Source organism: Aethalodelphis obliquidens, unplaced genomic scaffold (assembly GCF_003676395.1).
Source record: "Aethalodelphis obliquidens isolate GAN/ISIS:26980383/991018 unplaced genomic scaffold, ASM367639v1 scaffold37, whole genome shotgun sequence".
Classification (NCBI taxonomy): Eukaryota; Metazoa; Chordata; class Mammalia; order Artiodactyla; family Delphinidae; genus Aethalodelphis; species Aethalodelphis obliquidens.
Genome location: NW_020837981.1, coordinates 13,293,550 through 13,307,226, shown reverse-complemented (window position 1 = coordinate 13,307,226; position 13,677 = coordinate 13,293,550). Strand labels below are relative to the sequence as shown.

At 52.9% G+C, this 13,677-nt stretch overlaps 1 protein-coding gene across 3 annotated transcripts in view; it reads left to right on the top strand.

Annotated features, from left to right (window-relative positions):
• SLC29A3 (solute carrier family 29 member 3) overlaps window positions 1-13,677 on the top strand; it is a 41,744-nt gene that overhangs the window by 22,201 nt on the left and 5,866 nt on the right. For 2 of the 3 annotated variants that reach the window (XR_003437889.1, XM_027129972.1), the window contains exons 3-5: window positions 1,510-1,592; window positions 8,564-8,790; window positions 13,009-13,171. Coding sequence is in view for 2 of the 3 variants with exons in the window: in XM_027129972.1 (XP_026985773.1) it covers window positions 1,510-1,592; window positions 8,564-8,790; window positions 13,009-13,171 (473 nt within the window). In the remaining variant the exon portion in view is untranslated. The remainder of the gene's footprint in view (window positions 1-1,509; window positions 1,593-8,563; window positions 8,791-13,008; window positions 13,172-13,677) is intronic. The other variant, XM_027129973.1, reaches the window with a different exon arrangement.

The following is a 13,677-nucleotide window of genomic DNA, read 5'->3' as shown; positions in this document are numbered from 1 at the left end:
AGACTAGAAGTGGCCCATTATGACGTCCTTCTTTCTTGGCCTCCACATTGCAGTCAGACTCTCCCGGAAAGGAAAGATCTTACCCTCCCTTTTAAGGTCTGACGCAAATCCCACCTCCTCTGGGATCTTTTCCCAAAACCATATTCATTGCCATTCTCTCCAGGACTCAGCCCCCTCGTCCTACTTCCCTACCCAGAACTCCCTTAGAACTCACTGTTCCTACCACTGATTTGACAACAACCCCCCCACAGAATTCTGACAGCTCTTCCTGCGGTGTTTTGAGACATTAAAAAACCTCACACTCTTATCTTACACTCCCAATGGGACACCCCGTTCTTAACAGGGAAGAAGCATGTCTTAAACTCTGCAGAGATCCTACAATTGCCCGAGCTGTTTGCACATTGGCAAGATTTTTGCACACATTGTTCTTGGTACTTGGCACATTTGTACTCAAAATAATTCCCCAGTTAAGTTCAATTTTGTAAACTTTCCAGAGTACTCACAGCTCTTTTATTTTTTAGGGTAAAGAATATCATTCGTATAAAGCCCTTGTACTTGCACACGGTATGCTTAATACATGGAAGCTGTTTTCACGGCTTAGAAACCATTGTCATGACTGACCTGGGGTTCACCGTTTGACATAAAAGGACCAAAGCCAAGATGTGTCAGCCTTTCCAGTGTTTTGGCCTTTTGTTCGATACGTATATTGAGGGATGAGGTACACTCAGTAAAATCTACCCTAGTGAGTGGACAATTCCCTGAGCCTTGAAAAATGCATAAAGTTGCCACTCAGCTTCTTCAGCTGAAAGTTGCAGCACATTATAATCAGGAATCTTCGTCTTTTCTGTGGTCTCATGCACTCTTTGTCTATAATACTGTCGAGCTACTTCCAGGAAAATGCCCTTTTTCCTCATCTTGGCCAGACTAAGAGCCACTTCCCAAAGTGGCTTTGACCTTGGGTAGCAGCTCTATTGAAGGAGCAAATCCAGAGTCGGAACAGAGTTTCTCTGCAAGGATCAGGGCTCCATGTATTTCTAACAGGCCTCACTTGGTTGTGAGAATGTGAGAATGGGGATGAGTCATAACAAAACCCATCTGGATATCTCTGAAATCTGACAATGGGCTAAGACGACTGATAGGATAAAATTTTTCTTTAAACATACGTACATACAAGTCCTGTCTCCATTGCCTCAGACGTGGGTGGAACAGATAGGATGGGTGGGAGCATGGGCTGCAGAGCATTAGTGCAGGGACAAAGTCCTACCCTTCCTTACGTCCCCAGCACTTAGCACAGCTCATTGGTGGTGTCTGTTGTGTGACCGAGTGAGTGGTCTTAGGTTAGAGATGGGGCAAGACCATGCCATCTCGGGGTGGACTCACCCATCACTCGTAGGTGTCTAGACAGTGGGGAGAAGACCCACCAAGAGGGGCCCTGTCCATGCTCTCAGGTGGGGCCCCTCCCCTCCATCCTGAGTGACCTCAGCAGACTCCTCACTTCTGTGATTGCAGAACTACTTTGAGAGCTACCTGGCCGTTGCCTCCACTGTACCCTCCGTGCTGTGCCTCCTGGTGAATTTCCTGCTTGTCAACAGGTAGGCCACTTTCCTCCCTCTCCCAGGCCCCTGACCTTCACCTCCAGCCTCATCCGCTCCCCTTTGGTCCACAGTTGCTTCTCTTCTGCTGGCTTACATGTGTCCACTAAAGTAGGAAGCAGGCAGTTCAGACTCCTCCATGAAGACTGAGAGTCAGATCGGTTACCTGGGGCCCTGCCTATGGAATGCCCGGTCAGGGAGCCACACACTGCCACATGGGGTCAGAGCTGACTGTCAACAGCTGCCTGGGCCGCAGGGACACCACAGATGGTGGGTGGGGCCCGGGGAGCAAGGTTTGTGGAGGCTGGTCTTTCAAACCTTTCTGAGAGCCGTCGAAAGTTAAGAGCCTGGGGACTTCCCTGGTGGTCCAATGGTTAGGACTCTGTGCTTCCAACGCAGGGGCCACGGATTCGATCCCCGGTCTGTCAGGGAACTAAGATCCCACATGCCACATGGAGTGGTCAAAAAAAAAAAAATCAGAGCTAGAAGTTAAGAGGCTGGCACCCCACCACCCTGGCTCTCACTATATGGGAACGGGTCACTCAGTGCTCAGTGCCAAGCTGGTAACAGCAGCTCATGAGTCGGCCGCCTATGGGGGTGGTCAGTGGGCGACTTCTGGCACAGCATTTGTGAAGGGTGGGGTGCACTGTGGAAGAAGGAATGATTTAGGAGATAGCCCGTGGCCCTTTCACCCCACTGGGTGACTGGTACCATCCGTTCTCCATTTAGGTTTACAGGGGTAACAGCCTGAGCTACTTTGCCTGCATTTCCCCTAAGCTATCATTAGCTGGTAAAGGTAGCTACATTGTGATTCAGAAACTTGGGCATCTCTTGGGCACGGCCTCCTGAAGCCTTAGGTCGCTGGTGGCAAGCCTGTTTTACCCCACTCTGCTCAGTTTGTAGTGACTACCTGGATCTCTGCTTGAACAGGATTCTACGGCAGGTCTGACCTCAGCGAGTGTGCTGTGATTACTGATGTCTGTTCTGAGTCCAGGAGGAGAGAGGGCAGCGCATGTGCCTCAGGTGTGCTAAGCCTGAATAGACCAGTCTTTCCAAGCATATTGTGTTGTGGGGTTATTCCAGTGATCTGTCGTTGCAGAAAAATGATCCCAGAGCGTGGTGGCTGAGCACACTACCACCGTCTCTCACGGTCCTGGGAGGCAGCAGGCTCAGCCGGCAGCTCTGGTTGGCCCTCCCTCATGCCGCTGTAGACAGCTGGGGCCTCCGCGGGGCACCTCTCTCTCTGTCTGTCTCTGTCCCTCCTCTCGGTCTCTCGCAGGTAGCAGGACTTTTCATGTTGTGGCTGAAGAGCAGGCGCTCCGAGAGAGCAAGGCAAAAGCTGCATGGTTTTGGTAACCTAGTCTCTGCAGTCACATACTGTCCCTTCTGCCCACTCAGTTTTAAGGGACCAGGGACCGCACCTTTCAATGGAAGGAATGTCAAAGAATTTTGCACGCCTCTTAAAACCAAAGTGAAGGCTGGACGAGCAAGAGGGAGGATGGTCTGAGACGGCCTGGGGGCCGAAAGCCAGCTGGCCCCTAACCTGCCTGCTCTTGCCTGTCCCTGGCACACGGGGCTACGGTCAGTGTCCTGGCAGGAGGAACGCAGCCTCCAGAGATCACGCCCAGAAGGAGGCAGGGGATGGAGTTATGAGCAGGGTAGAGCTGGGTCCCTGGCAGTGACTCAGAAGAGAAGGCATGAGGAAAGGAAGGGCATGCAAGAAGAGGACGACAAGGGAGAAGTGACGGAGCCATGGCGGTGGGCAGTCCCTCGGCCTCTCACCGCCCTGGCTCCTTTCCAGGCCCCTATCATGATCCTCTGTCCAAAGTGGAGGTCAGGAGATGTGCGCAGGACCACAATGCCAGGAAAGGCTGGCCTGAGCTGGCGTCTTACTTGGCACTGTCCCCTCTGTGGTCGTGAGGTCCAGCAGGCCGGAAGCCAGCCGGGACCGGGGATCAGCGGCAGCGGGGAAGGCCCAGCCTCAGGGCCCTGGGCGAATAATCTCTGATCATCGCAGTTAACATTCCCAGCACTCTTAGCCCTCGGAGGCATTATCTCCTTTACTCTGCAGTGGCCAAGAGCAGCACATTTATTCCCCTGTTTTACAGATGGGCCAACAGGCTGACAGAGGTGACCTGCCCAAGGTCATGTGGCCGTTAAGAGGTTGGAGGCAGGATTGGAACCGGGACCCTTCTCCCCCCACATCTGTGCGTGGAACCTCTGGGCCCCCTGCCGCCTAGTTCTCCAGCTTCGCGGGACCCCTCCCTGCAGCCAGAGCCGCATCTCAGGCCTTATAAGCGGGAGCCCATTTCTGCCCTGGCTTCAGGCTACTGGAGGGAAACAGGTGGTGAAGAAGGTCTGGGTCTGTCTGCAGTAGGCACTGCCCTCCCGAGGATGGCTGGGATCTGGCTCTGAGGGCTCAGTGTTACAGGGCGTCCTCCAGAAGGGTCCTGCCCACGCCAGGGCCTGCCTGTGCCTTTCCCGGCTCCAGGAGAGGGGTGAGGACCATGTGGAAAATGCTCCCAGCCTCTGTCTGTTTCTGGACTGTGGGAAGATGGTTTGGAGCTAAGCTGTTTTCTGTTTAATGTGCGAGATTGAAATGTCCCCTTTTCTCGCTCCTGGAGAACCCTGGCTTATCTAAGCGGCTCATCCACAATCGCCAGGTGCTTTATTATGTTAAATCTGTAGCATCATAAATACTTATAAGGAGGATTTACATTTTGGAGACTTAGGAAGAAATCATTCCCCTGGGGTCCTGAGCCCTCGTGAGCAAGGGAGGGAAGCTGGCAGCCTGGGTGCATCTGGCAGCCCTCTCCAAGAATCTCATATCAGTATGACCTGCCCCAGGGTCCCAGGACTGGAGCTGTCACTTCAGACGTCCCCTGTGCCAGAGCAGAGCCACCAAGCCTAGGGCAGCACTTGTCTAGACTTTCCCTAAAATCCCCAGTGTTACCACCCCCCGGGCCGCTGTCCAGGTGGAAGAAGCAGAGAGTAAGGCAGTGTTACCCCGTTAGTGGATGTGGGGTGGACTTGCACGGGCACGTTTTATAAAGCTTTACAAGCATTGACAATAGCCCCAGGCAAGATCCCTGAGGGCTTGGAGCCCCTGCAGGGAAGCTCCAGCTGAGAATGGGTTCTGCAGCTGGCAACTAGCTGGCGTGGAGGAGACCTGTGCAGGTGAGGGATGTGACGGGGTTGGGGGGGGGGGGGCAGAGGCAGAGCTGGGAGCTGCATTGCTTTTGTGATGCACTTGGTGTTTACCTCCTCCTCTCTCACTCTGCCCTCCTCTCCCTGCCCTGGGGGTGCCTGGGTAAGAAGTCCCCCAGCTCTCTCCAAAGCAACTTTCCTGTTCAGGCAACTACTTAACCTTGTTTTGACAGGCACAGAGAGCTTCTGGGGTGCCAGCAGCATTCCTGGGGGGGACCTTTCCTGCGTTGCATCTGGGAGGAGGTGGTTGGAGACAGAGGCCATTCCCAAGGCTGGCTGGGATCGCTGCTGCTGTTTCCAGCTATCTCCCTGCCATGCTGAGGGGGTCAAAAAGCAGAGCGTGAAGGGGAACTTGAGGCCCAGCGTGCACTGCTGGGACCCCTTAGTTATCAATCTGTGCATCCAGCAGGTGTTTACCAGGTGCCTGCCAGGCCCTATGCCAGCCCTGGGGGTGAGAACGAGACGGGGCCCTGTCCCTGTGCTGCTTCTCACGTCTCCTAGTCTGTCCTTCGCCTTCTTCTTGCCCCAAGGAACTGCTAAAACTTTGGGACATTAGTCCCCAGCCTTTCTCTCCACTTGAATTTTTTCAGATTTAGAAGCATAAACTGGAAGAAACCTGAACTTTTTCTTGTCCCACCTCTTCTTTTTCAAGGAAACTGAGGCCCAGAAAGGTTGAATATTTGCCTGGGGTCACACAGTGAATTGGTGGCAGAGTTGGCAGGGTTCCTGTCTCTGGACTCAGGCTCTGTGCCCCTGTGGCTCTTATCTTTGAGGTGGGTGGGGAAGCTGCAGCTCCTGGGAGAGAGTTGGGCGGGGGTGGGGGGGGCGGCTCTGTGTGACAGGGTTGAGTGTGTAGCATCACCCTGAGCGTCAGAGTAAGGCCTGACCACCAGCCTTCAGGGCACCTGGTGTGCATTTAAAATAGATACTCAGGGGCCCCTGGGGTCCAGGTGCTCACCTGACTGCCCACCAGCTCCTGCCCAGGCCAAGTCCCCTGCAGACCCTGGGAAGATGTGTCTTGATGTGGAGTTTCTCAGAAACAGACCCTGGACCAAGGATTCAAGTGCAGGTAGTTTATTTGGGGGGCCACAGTAGGAGAAGGGGGGAGACTGGGAAGGGATGGCAGCCAATAAAGGAAGCCTTATCAAGCCAGCTCCCATAGAAGGTGACCGAGCTTCGGCTGCTCAGAACTCTGGCAGCCAGTGTGGAACACACCTGAGGGGGTGGGAGCTGGGGTATTTATCCACCCACTTCCCCATCATTGGCTGAAGACTGTTCTTGGGAGGTGTTATTCAATCACCTGTCACTTGCAACCTGCTTCCTGGTAAGAGGGGAGGGCAGGAGGGCAGGGCACCCATTGCTCAGAGGTGGAGTCTCTATGTCACTCCCCAACTGGAAACCCTGATGTGCCTCTGCGTGTTGGCTGGCACTCTTGGTAACAAAGGAAAGAGACACAAAAAGGATTTTCTCATTCTTTCCTCAGAAAATTAAAGTCAGGGCTGCCTCCATTGCTGGATCTAGGGGAGTATAAACGTCCTTCTCATCCGCCGGCCCTGAGCTCTGTGTGTGCCTACTTGGCTTCATCTCGGATGTGGCCTCTCCCCATGCAGCTGGCCAGATTGGGACCAGCAGCCCCCGACACAGTCCTGGCAGAGACCCGGCTTCTCTCTACCTTTGAGTCCCAGCGATGACTGACTGGCCCTGCCTAGGTCACATGCTAACCCCTAACCCAATCCAGTGGCCAGAGGTATGGGTGGGACACCCTGATCACCCCAGACCAGGTCGTGTGCCCTCATTTGTGGATGGGTTGGTGTGGACAGTTTGACTGTCCACCTCCGCAGGACAACTTGGCATGGAAGGAGTGCTGTTGGTGGGACGGATGCTGGCAGACAAAGCCTGCATGCCCACTCCACGCCCCACTCTGAGGAGCAAGTCTTGGCACTTATCAGTTGGACCAGGCCCTCCAGGGTGGGGCTCCATGTCTGTCTGGTATCCTCTGCTCTCAGTGTCACCTGCAGCCAGAGTCCATTTTAATTCCCTGAGTGTGCTACGCTCTCCCTCACAAGATATGTGCACTCACATTCAGACGTCCCTTACGCTCCAGCTTAGGTATCACCTTCAAAAAACCTGTGAGATGCTAGAGTGGGTGTCGTGCCCCTCAGACGTGCCCAGGATGCCCTATGGCCCTGCTGATGGAGCACTTTGCACACTGGAGCAAAATGCCTGTCCTTCATCTGTCCTGTGTCCCGGGCATCCAGCCCAGCGCTGGACACACAGTAGTTGGCCAGTGTTATCTGTGGAATGAACACACCAGAGAGGACACGCCTTAGCAAGACAGCCATGGGCTGGGGCTCAACAGACCTGGGTCCTCATCCCAGCTCCTCACACCACAACCTTGAACTGTCCCTTCACTACCTCGGGCTTCCTTCTGCCCCTGACACGGCCCAGGCAGCACCTGCTCTCCCTTCAGCCAAGGATAGGAAGGAAACTCAAATTCGCCTGGGGCCACAAAAGCATCTGAAAAACTCCGTTCTTGCTTTTCATGCTCATCATTTCACACCTCTTTATGTATGTATATATATTTTTCTACCTTTCATGTCTTTCTTTTTTTATCCAAAAGAAATTTGTATATAACTAATCTGGATTTTCTCCCAACCGCCACCCACTGGTTAGCAGGAAAATTAACTAAACATCCAATCTGGTTTAAAGCTTAGTCTAATCTGATGATTTAAACAGCCTCTTTAGATGATGTTCTCTCTCCCTGCAATAAAAATGCAACTTCACAGAGAGCTAGGCTTCCCTGCTTCTCCCTGCAGGACGGTGTCTGGGCAGGTTGGAGGCTGGGAGAGGCGTAAGGCCTACATGCAGGAGTGGGGTTGGATGGGGGTAGCTGGCTCTAGCTTGGCGTCAGCTGCTGCCCATGACAACTGAGACCATCACAGGAGCCTCCTTCTGCCCTGGCCACCTGTTCTGGGCCACCCATATTCCCTTCATTCCCAGGGAGGCAGTAGAGTGTCGTTCTGAGAGCACAGTTGGGAGCAGCTGACTGACCTTGGGCAAGTTGCTTAGTCTCTGTGACCTCAGTTTCCTTATCTGTATATGTGGGGTAGGTAAGAATACCTGTTTTGTGGAGCTGGTGTGAGAATTCAACAAGTTAGCATTTAGAAACCACTTAGAAGAGTACCTAGCACAAATGAAGTACTATCTCAGTGTTGGCTTTGATGACGACAGTGATGGTGATGATTTTCTTCTCTTCTCCCTTCTCTCCCTGCCACTGCTAAGTTTTGGGGGAAGGAATCCCAGTGGGTGGTTGTTCTGTTTAAGCACTAGACAAAGCCAGCGGGAGCTCATCCCCGTGGCAGGAGGAACGGGGGTCTTGCCTCAAGAGCCCTCATCTCCTGTCCTTGAACCTCACAGCAAGATGAAAAGAAGCAGCATCTGAGAACATTTGCCCTGAGCCGGGTACTGCTGCCTGACTCTATACACTCCCCGCCATAGATCCTCACAACCACACCTTCAGGTAGATTGATTCTCCTTTCTTTTGTACAGATGCAGAAGCTGAAACTGGAATGATAGAGTCACTAATCCAAGTCCACACAGGACTGTGAGCCAGGAAGGCAGGATTTAGACCCAGGCCTCCTGACTGCAGAGTGCACAGTCCCAGCCACTGAGCACACCTGCTTCCCTTAAGAATGTTCACCAACCCCAGCCTGGCATGGGAGGCCCGAGGGAGTCTCTAACCGCTTCTGGTATCCTCGCCTTAGGGTTCCGATTCATGTCCGCGTGCTGGCCTCGCTGACTGTCATGCTGGCCATCTTCGTGGTGATGACCGTGCTGGTGAAGGTGGACACCTCCTCCTGGACTCACAGCTTCTTCGCCGTCACCATCGTCTGCATGGCGATCCTCAGCGGCACCTCCACCATCTTCAATAGCAGCGTCTTCGGCATGACTGGTTCCTTCCCCATGAGGAATTCCCAGGCACTGATATCAGGTGAGAGCTGGGGTCCAGACAGCTGAGCAGGTCAGTCTACTTGGGGGTTATTGGAAGGAGCCAGAGGTGAGCATGTGGTAGCCCTTCCAGAAAAAGAAATGAGTGTTAGTTGTGCTTCCATGATCTATTATTGTGTAACAAAGCACCCGAAAACTTCTTAGTGCCTTAGAACAATAAGAATCATTTCTTTGGCCCGTGTATCTGCAGTTTGGGTAGAAGTTCGCAGGGACAGCTTTCCTCCTCTGCTCCACGTGGCATCAGCCAGGATAGCTCGCCTGGAGCTGGAGGATCCACTTTCAGGATGGTGTGCTCACCCAGCTGGTGTGGTGGTGCTGGCTGTTAGCTGGAAGCTCAGCTGGGGCTGGGGCTGGGGCCAGGGTTTCTCTCCATGTGGTCCTCACCACGGCTGCCTGGGCTTCCCCATAGCATGGCCTCTGGGTTGCAAGAACAAGCATCCCAAGAGGCCCAGGCAGAAGCATTATTTCCTTTTATGACTTAGCCTTGAAAGACATTTGGGGCACTTCCACTATAGCCATAAGCCTACCTGGATTCACGGGGAGAAAACACAGACCCACATATCTCAGTGGGTGGGTATGAAAATCATACTGTAATGGGAGGGGAGACATAGTTGCAGCTCCTTTTGGAAAATACAGTCTGCCTACCAAGTGCGTTTCCTGAACCAGCGTTCCTTTCTTTCCCTGTCTCCTCTCCTCCTTTCCCTTCTCCTGTCCCCTTTCCTTCTCGTTATTTTTCCTTTCCCTTACCTTTTCCCCCTTCTTTTCTCCATCTTTTCTCCCCTCTATCTGTATTTCCTTCCTCTGTAATTTTGTAGAAGACCTACTATGTGCCAGGGATTCAAAGATGAACAAGACTCAGCCTCCCAGGAGCTGATAGCCTAGTAATAAACTTCTCTGTTACCCTGAACTTTGGCATTTTACGGGGCTGCTGACATGACTTGGGCTGACCCCTTTAACTAAAATTTTGATCCTAACCTAAGCCTGTTGCCTAGACCTTAGCAGTTCTGTTCTCTCACCCAAATGTCTCAACAAGATAAAAAGGAGCTGGGTCAGGAAGAATCTGTGCTTTCCCAGGAGACCACCATCCCTTAAAGCAAGATTGGGAGCTCAGCTGCTCTGTTTAGTGTCTCTGCATGTCCATGTTGTGTGAAGGGGTGCAGTAAGCGTTTGCCCACTTGAGAAGCATTTTGCGAAGAATCTACTCTGTGCCCATTAATTGATAATGCCAAGTAGTATGTGACAGGGATGACAAATACCTGGACAAGTGTATATCTCCTGCCCGTTCCCACACCAGTGCCAGACATCACTAATCGATCTGAATCTTTCCTCCTAAGCGTCTAAATCCTTTTCAACATAGCACTGGAGACACTTACTGTCAACAGATTTGACAGTTTGACAGTTCAGATTTGAGCTCAAATCTGTTTGCCATTTTTGATATAAGATTAGGCTTCTGGCTGTATCCTCAGAGAAACCCTTGGGCGTAAAGTAAAACAAAAGTGGACCCATCGCTAAGTTTCCTGAGTACAATCAATATGCCCCTAGCAGTGCTTCAAGAAGGGCATGCCTAAGCTGAGGGAAGTGGCCACTGAACACTGGATTTAATCCTTTCAGTCATCCTGGTCTCTTGTCCCCTCATCTCCCTCCATCCTGCTAGAGGATTTTTCAATATAACAACCTTGCTGGCTCTCTCTCCAGGAACCAGTGACCAAACACACCGATATGTTGGCAAGGCGCCCTTCAGGTTCATCTGGCCACCTGCGAACCTTCCAGAGAAGGAAACTCTCCCGTGCATTTTTAAGAAAGTCCATTTTTGAAAAAGTAGAGAAATCTAGCACTCACACTTCAGTATTAATTACGCTGGGCCCTAAGCCGTTGTCACCACTGTGTGCAGTTCCCACACTGTGTGCAGTGGGCACCCATCACCCTGGAAGATGTGAGGTGTCCCGATCTTCCAGAGGCCTCAGTGCCACGCACCAGCCCCCATTGTTTTTCGTCCAGAGGAGCCCATCTGTGAATTCTGTGTGTGTTGGCATCTGAGGAACAATTCATTTGTTTTGTACTGGTGTTTTTTTAAGTCCCTCGTTTGCATGTATTTCCATAACTGATGAGATAAAAGTAGGGAGTCATGAAGGATGAGCTCCTGGAGGCCTGGTTTGTTGTTGATGATAATATTATAAATTCTCTACAAGTTGGGAAGAGAGAGAGGAGAATCAACAGGCAGTGATATTAAGATCTCTTCCTCAGGGCAGCTAGGGAATGTCTTACGGAGTTTAACTCCAGTTCTTACAAATCACCCAGGTGGGGATTACCGCTTCTCAGAAGTTGGCACCCTCTTGGCAAAGAGTTTACCCTGTTGTTGCTGTTTTGATGTAGGAAGGACAGAAATAACCAAACACCTAATTGGGAATCTGAGAGGATTTCTATGGCACGTCTCAGTACCAGACCCTGTCCCGCTCTACATGTAATGATCCTCTTAATCTTCATAACAGCCCTAAGAGGTGGGTTTTAACATCCCCATTTTACAGATAAGGAAACGGAGGCACAGAGAAGTTAAGTGACTTGCTGAAGGTCACACACGTAGAAGTGGTAGAGCCAGGGTTGGACTCGGATGTTTTGATTCTAGAGTCCGTGCTAGAATTGAAACATCGCTATACTAACTTGCATTTCCTTGCCCTCCTCTCAGATCCCAGCCTCTGGCCCCCCCCAGGCTAACAGAACTCATATTGAGGAGGTTGGGGAGAAAAAGAGCCACAGAGGTGTCAGTCAGAGTGTGGGTGAGGCAGCGAGGATGGGCATCGTGGTGGACGAGGGCCCAGCTGTCCCTCTCCCACCTCTGCTCTGTGCAGCAATGGGCAGTGAAGTGGTACCTGGTCAGACCTGCCAAGTAATGACAAAGCAGCTCGTGCCCACACGGACCAGTTGGCTGTTTGCAGTCAGTGGCCCTCTTGCCTCCTTGAGACTCAGTATCCTGATCCTCTAACGCAGGGAAATCCATCCGTGCAGCCAGGCAGTCCTGTATTCACAGGCACTTACTGTGTTGATCCTATTGGGCGCGTCCATTGTTTTTTCCATTCACTGTTTCCATTTCCATCCCACTGTAGTCTCATGGGAGGGACAGGACAAGTGTGAGTCCCATCTTCCAGGCAAATAAACAGGCTGAGAGGAGTAATGGTCTGCTCACACGTGACCATGTATAAGCTCTGACTTGTGGCCAGCACCAGTTGACCACCCACGGTTGTGAGGGTTCAACAGAGAAGTAAGACACATGGCCTGCCTCCCAGAAGTGACTGTGTGATTGTGGTGAAGAAGGGGGCTGACATTTGTAGAAAGCCTGCTGTGTGCTGGGCTCTTTCTAAACATCATCTGATTCAGTCCTTGCTCTGCAAGGCAGGTGTCATTGTCCCCATTTTACAGATGAGCAAACTCTGGTCCCAAGAAGTCATGTTGCCCCAGGTCACAGCGAGCAAGTGGCAGAGTCAAGGGTCAGATGTACATCTGCTTGGCTCCTGGACCCATGGGTCCCCTCGGCTGGGTTGTGCCGCCTCTTCTGTTAGGCAGCAGAGAAAGATGTGGTGGCACGCGGTCACCTGGGCCACGTGCCGAAGCCCTCGGCAGGAGAGCACATTCCACGTGGTGGGGCAGCTGCGTGCATGCGGGTGTGTGTGTGAGTTTGGGGTAGCATGGTGTGTGAGTATATAGGAGTGTGTTAGTGTGTGTGTGTGTGTGTGTGACAGTGTGGTTTGTGACTGTGTGTCGGTGGGTGTGTGTGTGAGAGCTTGTAGTCTGTGTGTATGTGATTGTGTGTGTGTTAGTGAGCGTGCATGCGTGTTCACACGTGTATGGTGCACAGCGGCCGGGAGGTACAAGGTAAGCTCCATGAGCTCCTGGGTGACTTTCTAACCGGTAAGGACTCCCCAGATCGGCTGGCCTCGCTCGAGGCAGCGGGGAGCCTGTGCTCGGACAGGCCGGAGCCTCTTCCATGCCCCTTGGAGAAGAGCTGGGCTGGGGATACCCTCGCAGAGTCAGAAAGCTCACGGCTGCAGGACCCTCCGGGTCTGCCAAGGCCTCGCCGTACTGTGAGAACAGCAGCGTTCTTCTCAGCAGGGACAGCGTGGAGCTGGAGTGGAGCGCGGGCGGGCCCGAGAGGCAGGGAGGACGGGCCCGCCCTGACCATCCGTGGGGGGTCCCACGCTCTCTGCAGGAGGAGCCATGGGGGGCACCCTCAGTGCCGTGGCCTCGCTGGTGGACCTGGCGGGGGCCAGTGACGTGACGGACAGCACCCTGGCCTTCTTCCTGACGGCGGACGTCTTCCTGGCGCTCTGCATCGGGCTCTACCTGCTGCTGCCGCGGCTGGACTATGCCAGGTGAGGCCCACGCTAGCTCTCTGCGGCATCCTTCTCTCATGTATGCTTATACCTTTATCCTGTCTGCTTGAGTTCTTCTATCCTCTAGCTAGAGCCCATGTTCGTTTCCTGGTTTACTGCCTGTCTCCCCGCTGGAGTGTGACCTCCCCTGAGGGCAGAAATAGAGTGGGTTTTGCTCTCTGCTGTATCCCATGCCTCGAGCTGTGCCTGGCTCATAGTCGTTGCTCAGTAAATTGGCTGGGCCGCTGGACATGAGAAGTTGGCTTTGCGTAGCAACCCCAAGCAGCTGAGCCCCCGGAGTCTGCGTGTTTTCCGTCAGAGAGGGCAGGTGGCGGAAGTGGGACCTGAGGAAGGATAATGATGAAGAGTAGCTCCTTGGGCTGCGCACCTCCCCTGCTCCTGCTCTGTGCTCAGCCCGGCCTCACGGGGCTTCTTAAAGCTCACACACCCACTTCTCATGGCGGGCAGCACTGTGACTTATCGTAATTGTGCCCGTTCACACATGA